General features: G+C 49.9%; 1 protein-coding gene across 5 annotated transcripts in view; it reads left to right on the top strand.

Annotated features, from left to right (window-relative positions):
- Nucleotides 1–17,316, top strand: part of ZDHHC2 (zinc finger DHHC-type palmitoyltransferase 2) — a 38,338-nt gene that overhangs the window by 15,889 nt on the left and 5,133 nt on the right. For 4 of the 5 annotated variants that reach the window (XM_038755121.1, XM_038755119.1, XM_038755120.1 and 1 more), the window contains exons 3-13: nucleotides 780–874; nucleotides 2,469–2,589; nucleotides 3,022–3,091; nucleotides 4,578–4,610; nucleotides 7,005–7,125; nucleotides 9,283–9,415; nucleotides 9,732–9,858; nucleotides 10,290–10,382; nucleotides 11,876–11,974; nucleotides 12,511–12,623; nucleotides 15,249–15,322. In XM_038755121.1, the coding sequence (XP_038611049.1) occupies nucleotides 780–874; nucleotides 2,469–2,589; nucleotides 3,022–3,091; nucleotides 4,578–4,610; nucleotides 7,005–7,125; nucleotides 9,283–9,415; nucleotides 9,732–9,858; nucleotides 10,290–10,382; nucleotides 11,876–11,974; nucleotides 12,511–12,623; nucleotides 15,249–15,289 (1,046 nt within the window). In that variant the 3' untranslated portion in view covers nucleotides 15,290–15,322. The remainder of the gene's footprint in view (nucleotides 1–779; nucleotides 875–2,468; nucleotides 2,590–3,021; nucleotides 3,092–4,577; nucleotides 4,611–7,004; nucleotides 7,126–9,282; nucleotides 9,416–9,731; nucleotides 9,859–10,289; nucleotides 10,383–11,875; nucleotides 11,975–12,510; nucleotides 12,624–15,248; nucleotides 15,323–17,316) is intronic. The other variant, XM_038755123.1, reaches the window with a different exon arrangement.

Genomic DNA, 17,316 nt, shown 5'->3' with positions numbered 1-17,316 from the left:
CTGACTGTGAGGTTGGTGCACAAGAGTGGGTGTGGCAGAAATCATCAGCGCACAAGCAGACCTTCTCCCTTTTGCCTGCATGATAAGGACCCTCTGCGAGCTTGTGCTAAACCGTGCCGAGTGTTCTACCTCGTTCGGTGATTCCCGCCCTGATCTTGGCACAAAATGATGTGGGGGAAAAGCTTGCCCAGCCCTGGCAGATAGCAGGTCCAGGCCCAGCTTGGCCAAGCAGTTAGCGAGCAGTCGGCTTCCCACGTCCGAGAGATTCTCCCAGAGCACGGGGGTTAGGTTCATGAAGAACCTCACGTGAAGAAAAAGTCAGGTTACAGTATTCACGCCTTGACATCCCTGATTCTCTGGGCTTTCTGTGTGATGAAACGTTCCTCTCGTCGTCGTATCTCACTGTGAATGTCCTTGAGTCAGTGAAGCTCAGGTGAGAGGCTCCCGGGGGCAGAGAGGAGCCCTGTCCAAGCACCAGGCATGCTGCTGGATGGAACAATTGATCCATAGATAGATAGAGAAAATGGAATTAAATCAATTAATGGAATTTATTGAGTACTTACTGTGTGCAGAGCACTGTAATAAGCATTTATTCTCCAGAGCAGCTGGGTGGTCCAGACTGGCCTCAGTCCTGTGCATGCTGAATTCTTCAGTTCACTAGAGTTCCATTTTTGTTTTTTTCCCAATAGTCTACGTAGCTATTTTGCTTATCAACAGCCACTTTAGATAGTAGTGTTTGATTTGTCTCTTTCCAGCACTAACGGTTTCTCTAATTTCAGTTGTGTGCCTGATAGCTTATCACCTGTTTTTCATGCTGTTTGTGTGGTCATACTGGAAAACTATCTTCACGCTACCAATGAATCCCTCAAAGGAGGTAAGTGGAAACTGGAATTTGGCATCCTTACTGAAAGTGGAATTTTCACCACCGGCTTTTGAGTTCATGAAGGATGATTTCTGCAGACCAGAGCGAAGTCGTTGAATGCATTTGTGGGTCGGGGGGGAGAGCGCTCTGAACCTTCTTGTCTGGTACAGGTTCCTGCCGGAACTTGGGACCAGTCTTGCCTACTAGTTCCCCATCTCGCTGATTTGTTAATTGAAAATGAGGGGATGGCTCCCCCCCCACGCCCCCAGGGAGTGGTGGCCAGGACGAGCACTGATCACATCAGAAGTGCCAGGCAGGACCAGCCAGGCCCAAGCAGCAGGGGAGTCAGCCCCGGATCCGAGCCCCAACAGCAGAGCCCAAGGAGCCTTGGCGAGCACCATGGTGGTTGTGTCCCATGGACCTCCAGCCTTTCCTTTCTTTCGGCAACTTCTCTCTTCCTCTGCGCCTGACTGGAAACGGCTTCCTCGGCCTGATCGTTTCAGTGCCCTGTCCGGGCTCTGACTGTGGAGCTGTAGTCATCTGTACCAGAAGTCCCAGAGTGATGTAGAAGCTAAATTGGAATTATCTCAGTTCAGAATTTCAGGGTTTGCTCTAGCAGTGGATTCTTCTTGTCTGCTAGGCACAGGGATCCCTATTAGAACACTTCTTTTAACCCGTGAGGTGAAGCTAAGTGACACATGCCCGTCCATTCCTTAGAGGTCTGGTGACGGGTGAATGCAAACTCTGCAGAGCCCAATGGACCACCCGCGGGAATCCACTGTCTCCTCAATTCTGCTCCCCACAGGGGCCCTGCTAACCGGCTGGGGCCAACGGCGAGGGTCTTCCCGATTAATGTGCGGGACTGATTCCCCGGGGAGCCCACTGCGACGGGCTTCTGGAGGAGCAATCCCACGGTTATTCCTGTGAGCAGGGACCAGCCTGAAACCCAGACAAACCCAGGCCCCTCCTCATTCCACTCTGGAGCCACGGCTGCCTTGCAAACCCATGGAACTCAGTTCCAGGTGACCCAGTTTGGCCAGTGAGGGTTTCACTACCCATCCTGGAGGGAGCAAGAAGAATCCGTCGATCTGTCAACAGTGAGTTAGGGAATTACGGGACCCTCTTCTGACAGGACCAGTCTATTTGGGGACTCGTCATCTAGCTGAATTTCCAGACGTATTTTCTTTAATAATAATAATAATAATAATAATTACCAATAAGTAATTACCAACCACTGAGCCAGGTCAGTGTGAGTGTTTCTTCCCATCCAGTGGAAGCATTCCCAGCTAGACTCAGAGCCCATCCCAGAGTCTGTAATACTCACTTTCGTCTCGATTTTCTCCACACTTTTCAAACTGATCGGAATGATCAGGACCAAGTGGTGGGAACCGCCTGGCCCAAGGCAAGTGGGTTCGTTCCTCTTCCAGTGGGATTCAAGGAATTCCCATAGATTCATCAGGCCTCCAGAATCTGGAGGCGGGCCTGCCGGAATGTTCTGCCCGTCCTTGGGATGGATCCCGTAATGACTATCTTTTCTTCTGTGCCTGTCGCGGTGCCGTTTTGCGGGGGCCATGCTAATTTAGGTGTCCATTTATCCTTCCTGCAGTTCCATCTGTCCTACGCAGATAAAGACCTGCTGGATAGAGAGTCGAGGGGCGAAGGCCAGCAGGAGGTTCTGAGGCGTGCAGCCAGGGACCTCCCTATCTACACCAGGACGATGTCTGGAGGTGAGTGAGGCAGCTGTGCTGGCCGGGCCTGGGTGGACCGGGGCCGACCAGGGTGGCTGAGGGCAGCAGGTTGAGGCGCTAGTGCAACCCCGGTAGCCAAGTGTGGATGTTAGCCTGAACTTGGGCACCAGAGACCAGGAGAAAGTGGGCCAGGAGATGCCCAGCTCCTTGAAGGAGGCCCAGCCACGACCCCCCAACCCTACCCCACTGTTTCCCTCCAGAAGCATCAGTCTGACCTAGAGGGCAACACTTCAAAGGGTCTGACCACCACTGCAAGAAATCGCATGAAATCTAATTATCAGTGGTTTGAAAGCAAGAGAATTCGGAAGGCTTTTGAAGCTTTTCCAGTTATTTTGGGGTCAATAATAAACTAGCTCAGTAAATATTTAATTAAATGTCGAATCCAAGTTTAATGGAGATTTTTCTTTTTAGCAATCCGTTACTGTGACAGATGCCAACTGGTAAAACCAGATCGCTGCCATCACTGTTCCGTATGTGATAAGTAAGAAAACTTTTCGTTTTATAATTTTATAAAGTTTTGTAAATTTTATGAGAGCCAGTTTTTCAGAAATGGAAGACAGAGATTTTACATTTTTCCAGCAGCTGAATGATTTGCATTTAGTGTTTGAGAAGCCATTCAGATACTTTAGAGGTATCTTGTCTCTGTGTACCTCTCCTGGTTCCCATCTGTGCATATATGTATATGTGTGTGTGTGTGTGTGTGTGTGTGTGTGTGTGTGTGTGTGTGTGTGTGAGAGAGAGAAGAGAGAGAGAGAGAGAGAGAGAGAGAGAGAGAGAGAGAGAGACAGACACACTGGGGAATAGCCCCACAGTGTGTGTGGTGTGTCACCCCGAGGGTGGATACCAGGGAATTGCCCTATAACGTGTGTGGTGTGTGTGACCCCAAGGGAGGATGTCCAGAGAAGTTGGACCCTAAGGAATTGCCCCACTTTGTGTGGTCGGTGACCCCAGGGGTGACTTCCAGAGAAGCCAGACCCCAGGGAATCATCCTAGAGTGTGTGGTGTGTGTGACCCCAGGTTCGGGATGGGGAGAGGTGGGAGACACACATCTGGAGAATCCAAACCTCAGGGAATCGCCGCACAGTGTGTGGTGTGTGTGACCCTAGTGGGGAAGCTTGTCCAGGGGTTTCAGACTCTGAGGACTCGCCCCAGGATGTGGGATGGGGGCCCCGGAGGCCTTGGGAAGTCCAGCTCCTGGGGTCTCTGCAAATGACTCTGTTCAGTCCGGAAAACAAACATGAATAGCAAAATATTCATTAATGATTCCAAATTGCTATCAAGGAAAAAAAATGAACTTTTATTCACTCTGCTGCTCTGTATCATCTACATAATGCAGAGGGTCTTTAAAGAGTAACTTTTTATTGTTTGACTATGATGAGGAAACCTGCTACTGATTACATTTTTCATGGAGAGGGCGCGTGTTAATATGGGTGGTACAACTGGATAAATCCAATTATGTTTCATATGCTTTGGACTAGCACTTTTGCCATTAAGCAGTTCGTTCAGTGGTACTTCGGATCAGGTTTCATGTGGAATTGATATAAATTCTTGCTGTTACCAAGCCAGACGGTGACGAGGGTAAACCGGTTGATCTGATCCCAGCTGTTGTGGATTCAGTCTGGGAGAGGTGTAGACCAAGGAGTGGCCGGCAGAGGCCAGAGCCCCCCGGTTTCTTTCCCTAAGGAATCAATCAATCAATCAGTCGTATTTATTGAGCGCTTACTGTGTGCAGGGCACTGTACTAAGCGCTTGGGAAGTACAAGTTGGCAACATATAGAGATGGTCCCTACCCAACAGTGGGCTCACAATCTAGAAGGTCTAGAATATGATGACTTATCGCTGGAAGCCTGGTAGCAGCAGTGATTCTATTAGTCATCATACCCTGATGCTTGCCTGCTCTGCAGACTTTTATGGGAGATTGCATTGCAGCTGTTGAATGCTTCTATGTTTGTGTTTGGTTTTACTAGGTGTATTTTGAAAATGGATCATCATTGTCCTTGGTGAGTTCAACTGAATAAGTGGTTTTTTCTTTTGCATCCAAAAAAATCTCAAAGCATGTGGTATAAATGCAAATGTGCTTTATTTAGGGGGGCGGTTTCCAAATTGTCTTAATCCCTCAGGCCCCATCCCCTAGGTCACCCCTCCACCAAGATAAGGTGGTTTCAGAAAAGAAGATGGTATTATTTATTAAGTGCTTACTATGTGCCAAGTACTGTGCTCAGCCGTGAGGGTAGATAAAAGACTCAGATCTGACACAATGCCAGCTTCACGTTAGGCTCATGGTCTGAGAGGGAGGGCAGGCAGGGATCTCACCCCCATTTTAGAAAGGGAAACTGAGGCACAGAGTAGCCAAGGGACTTGCCCAGATTCACTCAGCAAATGAGTGGCAGAGGCAGGACTAGAACCCTAGTCTCCCAGCTCCCAGTTCAAGGCTCTTTCCACTAGGCCAGGCTGTTTCTCATCAGGGAGAGGGGAAAGAGAGGGGAGCAGAGTTGGGATCTAGAAGACTAGGAGGGCAGCGAGGATGAGGATTGGGAGTGGGAGTCGTATGCTTCCAAACTGGATTTTTGTCCCTCCCAAATGGTAGTTTGGGGCTCTGCAGCTCCGTTGTCCAAGCATCCCAGAGATTTCCCGTTGACCTCTGAGGAGGGGTGCGTATCCTGATTCAAATTCTGCAGAGGGGAGCTACCCCCGGGTGGCCCAGCACCAACGCGCTGAGGCAAGACCCAGATACTGCGGCCCACGGCTGGCGGCACTAGGCCCTGGAGTGGGCTTAGGAGATGGGAATGAACCCCTTGCCCTAGCAGTTTATTGTCTATCGAGGGAGGCCAGGGGCCCGGTGAGTGAATGTAAATTCCATATGAAATTTGTATTTACTTAGATGATAGGTAAAATCGCCTCTAAGCTATAGTTCCAGAATGGGTTGAGGGAGAGGACTCCCATATTTCTTGGCTGGTGGAATGGGGAGGAAAACCGAGGGAAGCTTCCGGAGGGAGGGAAGCCTAATCAAATCATCAGTCAATCACTCAGTGGTATTTATTGAATGCTTACTGTGGGCAGAGTACTGAGTGCTTGGAAGAGTACACTACAGTAGAGTTGGTAGACACATTCTCTGCCCACCAGGTGCTGAAGTCTAGAGCGGGAGACAGATATTAAAAGATACACTTCAGATATGGACAAAAGTGCTGAGGGTAGGGTGACTCAGGTGCCTAAAGGGAACAGATCCAAGTGCTGGGGAGATGCAGAATGGAGAGAGGGAGTAGGGGAAATGAGAGCTTACTTAGGGAAAGCGTTTTGGAGGAGATGTGATTTTAACAAAGCTTTGAAGGTGGGAGAGGGGCTGTCTGTCCTGTATGAAGAAGGAGGGAGTTCCAGGCCAGAGATGAGGAGGCGGGCAAAGACTGGGTAGCGAGGTAGACAAGATCGAGGTATAGTGACTAGGAGTAGAGGCCATTGGATTTGTCAAGAAGGATGTCACTGGTGACCTTAGAGAGGGTAGTTTCCATAGTGCCAAGGGGGCGGAAGCCAGATTAGGGGGGAGCAGTCAAGGAGGGAATTGAAGCGAGGAACTTGAAGCAGTGGGTGTAGACAACTCGCTCAAGGACTTTGGAGAGGAATGGTAGGAAGGAGATGGGGCAATAATTGAAGGGAGCCATGGGGTCAAGGGAGGGATTTTTAGGATAGGGGAGACATGAGCATGTTTAAAAACAGTTTTCCACTGTTAGAAAGTGAATAGTTGAAACTGCAGGAGGTCCAAGGTGCAGGCAGATGGGGGCCAGGGCGATCAGGACAACACAATTCCCTCTGCAAGAACCTGGGAACCATCATCGACCACACTGGGCAATGGCAGGGAACGCTGGCCAAGTGGACATCTGGGAGCAGAAGGAGGAGAAGGAGGAGGTAGAAAACAAAATAAAAGCCTCATTTAACCCTCATTTAGCCACTCTTGAAATCATGGATATGCTGGTGCCTGGTCACTGCAGCTCAGGCGGAACATAAGAATGTGGGGGGAGTATAGAAAAATGCACACGGAACAATGAGGAGGATGAAGCAGCTTCCGTCCAAGGACAGGCGGGAAGGGCCAGAGCTCTATCCGGGGCCGGGTCCTGGGCTGCCTTGGACCTCAGGCCTAGGCCAGGTCTGACCCGGATACTGTCCCTCTGTCTCCTTGCCTCCAGGGAGGGAAAATGGGAAAAGATTCTAGAAGGGCTGAGAGGGATATTGAAAGGGGCAGGAGAGGCGAGAGCCAGAGAGAGGTCTGACAGCTTGGGAATCGAGGCTTGTGAGGAGAGTCATAGCAAGGGACCGCAAAAGAGGAAAGGGAGGGGGCGAGAAAGCAAAGAATGTAAAACTCATCATTTTCCATGATATCATTTTTTTTGTTTCATTGACAGGGTGAACAACTGTGTTGGCTTCTCAAATTACAAATTTTTCCTCCTTTTCTTGGCTTATTCTCTGCTGTACTGCCTTTTTATTGCTGCTACGGACTTGCAGTATTTTATCAAATTTTGGACAGTAAGTCTTTCCAAAGAACTTCCAAGTTTGGGGGCTACTTTATGTTAAAGGTTTTCATGCTCTTCTAGTAGTAGTAGTAGAGTAGAAGTGGTGATGGTGGTAGTAGTAAGCGCCTGCTGTGGGCAAAAATAAGTGGATGAGAATTGGGTCCCAGTCCAAGCCCCCAAGGGATTTCCAGTCTATGAGTAAGGCTGGGAAGGAAGGCCATACACACAGAAGGAAAGATGGGCTCTCGGTAGGTAGCAATTTGGGATAGCTGTGAGCTATGAACCATAGCTGTTTTTGACGCATGTGAATCTGGAAAAAAGGATAAAACTTGGGCTTAAAATTTAATGTTAGGAGATATGAACCAACCGTGTCATAAACCATTTGAATGTTCACTGTAGCTGCTTTAACTCTCCTTTTCTAACTTGAACAACTTTTTCTATGCTAAATAACTGTGGTATTTGGTAAGCGCTTACTAAATGCCAAGCACTGTACTAAGCAATGGGTAGATATAAGATCATCAGGTCCCTCATGGGGCTCACATTTTAAGTAGGAGGAAGAATAGGTATAGAATCCCCATCTCACAGATGGGGGAACTGAGGCCCAGAGAACTTAAGTGACTTGTCCAAGGTCACACAGCAGGCAAGAGGCAGAGGGCAGGATTAGAACCCAGATCTTCTGACTCCCAGCCCCAGGGTCTTTTCAGTAGGCTTTGTTTTAAAAACATAGTCCACATGGAACTGCAATTTAGTAGCACATTTCATTTGCTTAAAATTGGTCTCTCACATAGGAAGTGAGGGGAATTTTCAATTACCTGGCCGCTTGTTGTTAAATTCTCTTTTCCCCCTATGGTGTTCTTCCAAACTACACATCACTTCTGTGGGATCAGAATTCTCAAGGTGGGTTAGTGAGGGTAGTGGTGGCAATTGCCCCAGTGACCGTGGCTCTACCCTGGCCCTGCCTTCAGGCTGCTTCCCTGGTTCAGAGCCATCCCAGGGTCCAGTGGAGCTGGCGGAAGAATCTTTGGGATGTCGTAGTGGGGCTGGCTGCTAGGACACCCACTCTAAATCCTTCTGACCAGGGCCGTTCCAGGCCCTCCCCAGACTTAGACCTGGCCCCAAGACTGGGCCTTGGAGTCAATCCAGCTGCTGTCCATCCCTGTTAGTCTCTGCCTGCCCTGGACATTGGAGTTGGCCAGCTGGCCCTGGGGATGGGAAAAGGGGCATGGTGGAGGAATCTGAGGCTCATCCTCATCTTGCTCCTTCCCTTAAGGGACTACCTCATCGATTATCTTTGCAGTTTGTGGTGTCTCAGGCCTCGGAGACCAATTCTTCCTCCCAAAAGTTCTCGCTCATTAGTTGGTTTTTCAGTTACTTCCAAGTAAGCAGAGAGCAATGGCCAGGGGAAATTGAATTGTAAAACTAACCAACACTCAAGAACTTTTGGCAGGAAGATGAATGAATGAATGAGTGACTCCATCAGTAGTATTTCTTGGTTACCCTCTGTACCCTGAGATGCCCGAAATGTCCGGGTAAGGAAAGTTCTCACAAGACCGTGTTGCCCGGGGTTCCAAAACGGGAATTGGGAGGAAAGGGACCAAGGAGCGCAATTAACGGCATCTTGGATCTGATCTGAAGGGTCACGGAATCTCTACTTCCCTTCCTGATCGCACACAAGCAAGACAGAGCGGGACACGGATGCTCTTAGATGAAGGGGTGTTTGGGGAAAAGCATTCTGAGGAACGAAATATTTGGATCCCTCTTGTCAGGGGGATAAGCCTCTGAGGATAGTAGTGCATGAATGTGCTGTGGGTTGGAGAATCGAAATCAATTCTGTAGAGTCAGCTTCTGACCCCTCTGATAAGCTGCCCTAACGCTGTCTTCCTGTTAATGTCCCGCATGGGAGATTCTGGACTGTAGGACATACAGTCTGGACTTTGATTCACTAACACGCCCTTGTCTTTTCAGTATCTGGGCAATTAGCTTGAATCATGAATAAAATGCAGATTTAAATCTTAACTGTTTTAGCAAAAAGGCTTCAGAATCATTTCAGACACGTCTGCTAGGGTCACTATGTAATTTTTCAAAAAAGGCCTTTAATCATCTCTTCCAAATTGCCAAGTTGAGAATGCAGCTACCTCTTCACCAAATATTTTCATGTTTTTTCCCGTAGAATGACCTTCCAGATACACAAGCCAAGTTCCACATCATGTTTTTATTCTTCGCTGCAGCCATGTTTTCGGTCAGTTTGTCATCTCTCTTTGGCTACCACTGCTGGCTGGTCAGCAAAAATAAATCTACTCTAGGTAAGTTCCCTGCTTGCCATCTGTGTAGCTTTCTCCCCACCCAGAGTCCAGCTAAGAATTGATTGAATATTCAACAGAGGAGCCGGGGCAGTGGGGAGGGGGTTAGTGGCACTGCAGTTTTGGGGTTTAACAATGGCATTGGCACAGACTTGTGTGGAGAAAAGATTGGTCCATACTATACTACCTTGACATCAAAGTAAGATTACGTTGAACTCTCAGTGACCTTAGCTGATCCCAGCCACCCTCGGTGACCGGCACTGGTGGTCGTCAGATGATCAGACGGGTCCTCTGACTCACACACGTCTGGTTTTCTCAGAAGCATTCCGAGCACCCGCGTTTCGGCACGGCACGGACAAGAACGGCTTCAGTTTGGGCTTTAGCAAGAACATGCGACAGGTGTTCGGGGACGAGAAGAAGTACTGGTTGCTGCCTGTTTTTTCAAGGTATTTGAGGGGTTTTCGCTATCCAAGGTGAAACAGCATAGATAGTTCCAGAAAAAAAATTCCTACTTCTGTAGGTTTCATCCTTGCAAAAGTCAGCGTAGGCCTGTCTCTAGCTGTTAGGATGTTGAATTACTTTTTGGTCAAATTAACAGTAGCAATCACAACGTCCCGTGAGAGTTTGAGTGCTCACAACATGGAGCTCGGCCCAGCCGTGTCTTAACTTGGTATCTCTCTCATGGAGTCGGGCCAGAGGGTGGGGGCCAACCCACACCCCCCATCCAGATTCAGTCTCTTGGGACACCACCCCAACCCTCAGCCTTTCCTCTCCCAGCCCCTCGTAGACCCCCAGAGCTGTGGCGACTGTGGGAATCGCTTGGGGTGCTTGTTGTTGGCGAGCTTGCCGCTGATTCTGAGTTGCTTTGTTTCTGCAGTCTAGGAGATGGCTGCTCCTTCCCAACCTGTCTCGTGAACCAGGACCCCGAACAGCCTTCCACACCCGCGGCGCTGACTTCCACGTCTAGAAAGTAACCACTATCTAGGTTCCATTTGGGCTTTACATTTGTGTTTCATGTTATGGCTTCAGGTGGTCAGGCCTGCTGTGCATTGCTTCATCCAGACTCTCGTTGTGGGTATAAATATGGAAAAAAGAAACCATGACATTTCTCTGGTCATTCAGATGTCACACACACACAAATAGGAGAACATGAGATCACCAGGCGACTCCAAGAGGCTGAGTCAGATGTTCATTAGGCCTTGCATCTCCTCACCTTGCCCAGAATTGAGCTTCGCTGGTGGCCATGGGTGTCCCTGTCCTGCAGAGAGAGAGAGAGAGAGCATGGGTGGACCAGCCTTCTGACCAGTGTAGTTCTGGTTGGGGGATGTGGGACGCCACGAACCCCTGCTCCATGACTTCTCCCAAGTGGTGTGGCTTCAGTCTCCCCAACCCCACCAAAACTTTGCTTTAAAGCTCACCGAAGGTGGGGACCTTTGATCTGGACCGAGTCTGACCAACTGCATCGTGGCTGTTGGGGGGTCACATGGTGTGCCAGACCTTTACCTCCCTGAGGTGCGGATTCCATCTTGACTATCACTTCCAGGACTGGGCAGTGGTGGAAATAACCTCTCACAGGCTGTGGGGAGCCTTGTCCCGAATATACCACAAACCTCAATGCAAAGCAGAGGAAAACTCTGGTAGCCACCATTCCATGCTGGAGCTGTTTTTTCTTTGGTTTGTTTGTTTTGTTATTTTGTTTTTTTATGGTATTTGTTAAGTACTTAGAATGTGCCAGGCATTGTACTAACTAACTAAGGGGCGGAGCTGGGATTAAAATCTAGATCCTCTGATTCCCAGGCCTGCGCTCTTTCAAGGCAGGCATTTCTGGGACAATATCACTCCCTTTGGGCATTCCCAGAGGCCCAAGGAGCCAGGTTTGTGTTTGCTTCCTGGTTCCAGTTCCCAGCTGGCAAGCACGGCAGGGGTAAGGCCGCAGTCCTGCTCAACTTTGAGGGTCAGATCCCAGCACCAGTCCAAATAAGCGATACCGCAACTGGGACATGGAGAGAGACTTTGTTGCGGGAGGGGAAGGAGGGAAGCAAGGAGGACGGTGACACATGAGCTCAGCAGAATTGACCCCAGGTCCGGTCACCCCAGGAAACCGGAGACCCTCTACAGAGTCGGGGGAAGGGAAAAATCCCAGAAACAAAGGCAGGCTTCCGATACCCAAATGACCAAACCCTCCAGTTACCAATTATTATATAATAATGTACTTATTAAGCGCTAACTGTATGCTAAGCACCAGGGTAGATACAATAGTTAATCGGATCAGACACGGTCCCTGTCCCTCATGGGGCTCACAGTGTAAAGAGGAGGGAGACACCTTATCTCCATTTCACAGAAGAGCACAGTGAGGCCCGTAGATGTTCAGTCACTTTTCCAAGCCCACAGCAACAGGCCTGTGGCAGATCTGGCAGTGGAACCGAAGTCTCCTGACTCCCAGCTTCCTGCTCTTTCCACTAGGTCACACCGCTCTAGCAAGCCAAGATGCGTCACTTCTGCTGATGTCAATGGAGTCCACAGATGTGCTCCATCAGCTCAGGCTGGCCGCGGAAGGGTTAGGTGCGTTTGTAAGTTTACTTTTCCAAATTAGTTAAACCTGAATAAAACCTAAATGTTCTTTTTTTAAAAAGTTAGTTCTTTGTAAACACCTTGAGAAGAGGGATTGTGTCTACCTACTCTATTGTGCTCTCCCAAGTGCTTAGTATAGTGCTGTGCACAGAGTAAGCACCCAATAAATACCATTGATTGATGCAGTGAGACCAGACCACAAATCAGACAAGCACAAAGACATTAAGGGTGCAGCAGGGAGCGAGAGTTCACCTGCACACATGCGTGTGTGCCTCATGTTAGGGGAGGGAGGAAAGAGATGGAAAGGTATTGGACAAACGCCCCTCTCTTGGAGAGCTCAGAAAGTTGTTTTAACCCTCTGAGCATTCTGGGAGTTGAGCGAGCAATTCCCACGGGAAGGCTTGGGGGAAAACTGTAACCACCGACCAGGAGAAGAGTCAAGGATGCCTAGGCCTGTGTCTTGTGTTCTGACCGCTCACAAGTACTGCTCTAATCAATCTTTCTCTTCTTTGCCTTTGTCTCCTCAGCCCTGAAAGCCACCATTTTCCTGCAAAGCCTTTAAGAGAGTCCCAGAGCCACCTTCTCACCGACACTCAGTCTTGGGCCGAAAGCAGTACGAGCTCCGATATGGGCACAGTTGGTAAGGCACGCTTTCACCACAGCTGTTTATGGGAAATGCTCTTGGGAAGCCCTGTTGGTGTATGGAACCAAGAGTCGCATTCAGAGCCAGTTTGGGGCTTATGGGTGCGGGGGCAGGGTGGGGTGGCACTTTGCATGCCACTTTTCAGTGTGGCCTGTTCCTCGTGGCCTGTTCCCCCTGAAGCCTGTCTTCTTTAGCGCAATGGATAGAACCAACTGGGGAATTGGGGATGTTCTTCCTCCTTTTCCTCAGCAATAGCATTTATAGAACACCTTTTGTGTGCAGATCACTGTACTAAGCACTTGGGAGAGTACGAAAGAGTTAGATCCAGGCCCTATCCTCAGATAACTCACAGCCTAGCAGGGGTGACAGACACTGAAACAAATTACAGATGGAAGGAGTCATTAGAGTATACAAGAAATGTTGGGAAGTGCTCAGCTCAGGTGACTCAGCAGTAGGGCCAAAGAGTCAACTGGTGAATATAAAGTGGGAAGTTGAGAGGTGATTGGGGAAGGCCTCCTGGCAGAGCTGCAATCTCAGAAGGGTTTTGGAGACAGTAATGACAATTTTAAGCAGAAATGACTCTAACTGGAATGACGAAGCTAATAAGGGACACAAGGGTACCTTATAGGGTGGTGGTGGTGGGAAGGTGGGAGGTCAATCGGGGAAAACCTCCCAAATGTGACTTTTTGAGGGCCCTTGAAAGTGCGAAGGGCCAGGCATAGAGCCACCCTTCTACCCTTGGACCTTGTGCAGACGATTTCTACAGAGAAGAACCTGGACCCTGCCTCATCTTAGCCCCTCACCTCATCTGTGCACTCAGCATGCTGGAAAGCTGCTTCTTACCCAGATGACCACTCCCTCTCCCCGTTTCTCGCTGCCTTCTCTCTTCTGACCCCTCTTCTTAGTTCTTTCCGCACCTTTGGCCTGGGTCCTTTGCTTGGAAACCAGTGCTCCAATCATTGTGAGACCGGAAGCCCTTGGGTGCAGGGACCAGGGCTTCTACCTCTATTGTACTCTCCCAAACGCTCGGCACACAGGGCACTGCCCACGGGCAGCGTTGGATAATTCCCACAGATGGATTGATTGGGATTCCTAGCATTTTGGGGGTCTGGGGAGAACAGAACTTGGTCTTTAGTGAGGGGGAAATGGCGACTGGCTAATGTGCAGGGTCCCGGCTGCTTGGGCCTCAGCCACATGCCGCTGTCTGGACAACCACCGAAGGGACCGATTCAGTCCTGAGTGGCAGATCTGGGAATCTGGGCATCTTGGCCTAGGAGTGCTTCAGTCTCAAGAACAGAGTGGAGATACATCCACCCACCATCACCCACATAGCTGGTTACCCCACGGACTCCATTCACCCCAAATCCGGGAGCTGCCGCCCCAGTGTCTCAGTCAATCAATCAATCGTATTTATTGAGCGCTTACTGTGTGCAGAGCACTGTACTAAGGCTCTTGAATCTCATCTCTCAAACACTTTTTTTAATGGTATTCGTTAAGCGCTTACTATGTGCCAGGCACTGTTCTAGGTGCTGGGGTAGGTACAAGCTAATCAGTTTGGACACAGTCCAACAGTGTCCCACATGAAGGTCACAGTCTTCATCCCCAGTTTACAGATGAGGGGACTGAGGCCCAGAGAAGTGTAGTGACGTGCCCAAGGTCACCCAACTGACAAATGGCAGAGCTGGGATTAGAACCCAGGTCCCAGGCCTGAGCTCCGTCCACTAGGCCATGCTGCTTCCGCCAGGAATTTAGGCTGAGACAGGCTCTCCACAAAGGGAAAGAGCTAACTGCTTTTCCTAGTTAAATTGTGAGGGTAGAAGTCAAAAATCATCTTTTTGGTGTCCTGAACATGAAATCCTCATTCTTTATCCAGCGTTTCTTGCAGCCTTTTTATGCCTGCTCCGTTCATTCTCCCCTCGCTGCCGACAAGCAGCTTAGTAGCCACCGATGGGTTTCCTTTAAGACTGTGAGCCCACTGTTGGGTAGGGACTTTATATGTTGCCATCTTGAACTTCCCAAGCGCTTAGTACAGTGCTCTGCACACAGTAAGTGCTCAATAAATATGATTGATTGAATGATTGATTTCCTGGGGGGGGGCAGGGCGCTCTGTGCAGTGGACAGTTTCTGGCCTCCCGGAGATTTGCGAGCAGTGTGCGCTCCTGTCCCCCCTAGACTCAAGGAGCTGGCGGCCTCCGAGCCTTGGAGTCCCTCTCTGGCCCCCACACCCGCCTTCAGCACCCAAGCCGCTTTCCCCCAGAAACAGCCGGCTGGCCCCTGGCCGGCTTCGTGCCTTCGTGGACTAGATGTCTTGTGACCCAGCCAGGTGTGGGTTGGGAGAGACTGTGCGCCTGAAGGGGCTTAAGCTGGGAGACTAAGCAAGAGGGGTCGGGTTCTGGGTGGGAAGGGAGGGAATAAGGGGGGAGCAGTCAGGGTTTGAGTTGACTTGGAAGCGTCCCACCTGGGCCTTCGGGGTCTGCTTTCCACCTGTTTCTGAGAGCTGCGGCTACCAGGACCCTCTTGACGGAGGCCAACTATGGCCTACGTTTCCTGGGTTCCACAGGGTGGCCTCGAGCAGGACCACCTTTGATGCCCGCTCTTCCGGTACTGTTGTGTCTCCCTCAGGTATGAACAATCCTGCGCTAACCATGGAAAACGAGACCTAGTCGTACTTCCGGTAAACCCCCGAATGCTAAGAAGTAAGTCCATTTCTTTCAACCGCGACCTCGGGACCGTTTTCCCCACACAGTCTCCCGGGGCCCACGCTGTCTGGAGAGGCAGGACTTTGAAAAGAAAAGTTGGGCTTTTTGTAGAAGTGTTGAGTGGAAGGACCAGTGCTTTCACTCTCTGTTGCAGCCATTAGATTTCTTGGTTTTTCTTCCTGCACGTATGTGCTCTAGTTATAGGATTTCAGATGGGCAGACTCAGGCCAGTCTGCCTCCAGTCAGAAAATTCTTGCATCGTATGATTGATTGAATGAAGGAATGAATGAATTTGTCAACCAAGCAGTCGCTGTTACCTGGAGAAATACATAATTTTTCAACCAGCCTCTGCCATGAGGCCCACCCATCGGAGAGGCCCCCGGAGCCTGCTCCTGGCAAAAGGAGGCTTAGCTGCTTGGTCCCAATTTTTATTTTATTTTATGGGATCCGTTAAGTGCTTACTACATGTCAAACACTGTTCTAAACGCTGGGGTAGGTACAGAGCCAGTCCCTGTCCTGCATGAGGCTCACAGTCTAAGTAGGAGGAAGAGCAGGTATTTAATCCCCATCGTACAGTTGAGGAAACTGAGGCACAGAGAAGGTAAATGACTTACCTAAGGGCACACAGCAAGCAAATGGCAGAGCTGGGATTAGGGCCCAGGTCCTCTGACTCCCAAGCCCATGGTCTTTCCACTAGGCCATGCTGCTTGTAAAATTTCTGTGAGGCAGAGCCTCAAACCAGAGAGTTTCTTGGGACTGCTGGAGACCCCAGTGGCAGGCCCAGAGAGGCATGACTGTAAACTCGTTGTAATGTAATGTACTCTCCCAAGCGCTTAGTGCAGTGCTCTGTACTACGATGGAATGAATGAATGAGAGAGGCGGGCCCAGAGAGAGGCAGACCAGCCTGCGGGGGAGTTTGGGACAATCATTAACACGCCGCAGCACTGCACTAAATGCTGGGGTAGATGTAGCATAATCAGATGGGCTACAGCCCCTGTTCCCCATTGGGCTTTAATGCAGCTAACTCCAGAGAGGTCACGATCACATACGCGATGCCACCTCAAAAACCGCTCAAACACTACAAATAGCAAGTATGTCCACCCGGCAAAAGACACTCTTTCTCCAGCCAAGATTAATCAAATGAGGAAGACGAAGCAAATTTCTTGAGCTGTCTGCGTTCTGCGTTGACTGGTACGGGCCTGGGTTTTGTTCTGGGCAGCTTTAGGGAAGTAGATGCGACCAAACTGAGACTGCCCGGCTAGACTGCCCTGCCCTCTAGGCAGCGACCCCCAGCCGCTCCGGCCAGGTTAGAGTATGCTGTGTCTAAGCTCTGGTCAGGCTCTGCCTGGGCTCCATCCACGCTCTCTGGAAACCTTCGGTGATTCTACAAGCATCCCAGAATGCTGAACGACCTGAGCAGCTGGATCCAGCCTGATCATTTTCATTCAATTGTATTTATTAAGCACTTACTGTGTGCACAGCACTGTACTAAGTGCTTGGGAAGTACAAGTTGACAACACGTAGAGACGGTCCCTACCCAACAACGGGCTCACAGTCTAGAAGGGGGAGACAGACAACAAAACAAAACGTGTGGACAGGTGTCAAGTCGTCAGAACAAATAGAATTAAAGCTAAATGCACACTTCACTTCTAAATTCCTCATCTGTAAAATGGGGATTAAGACTGCGAGCCCTGTGGCATAGGGACTGTGTCCAACCTGATTATCTTGTATCTACCCCAGTGCTTAGTAGAGTCCCTGACACACAGCATTAAAACCAACAAAAACAAATGAGGACATCCGCTGGCCGGCCTGTCAAGGACTTCCCCTGCAGCACGGGACACCTAGAAACAGGGCCTGTCCAATCAGGCGTCACTCTGGCGCTCTTCGCACTCAGAACTGGCCCGGCCTTTCCCTTACACTGGGGTACCGATGAGCTCCGGGGCCCCTTGGCAACCAGCCACCCCCGTCCAAGAGCAAATTCGGGACGGACC

The sequence above is a fragment of the Tachyglossus aculeatus genome, chromosome 12 (genome assembly GCF_015852505.1).
Source record: "Tachyglossus aculeatus isolate mTacAcu1 chromosome 12, mTacAcu1.pri, whole genome shotgun sequence".
Classification (NCBI taxonomy): domain Eukaryota; kingdom Metazoa; phylum Chordata; class Mammalia; order Monotremata; family Tachyglossidae; genus Tachyglossus; species Tachyglossus aculeatus.
This window is presented reverse-complemented; position numbering and strand designations above follow the sequence as displayed.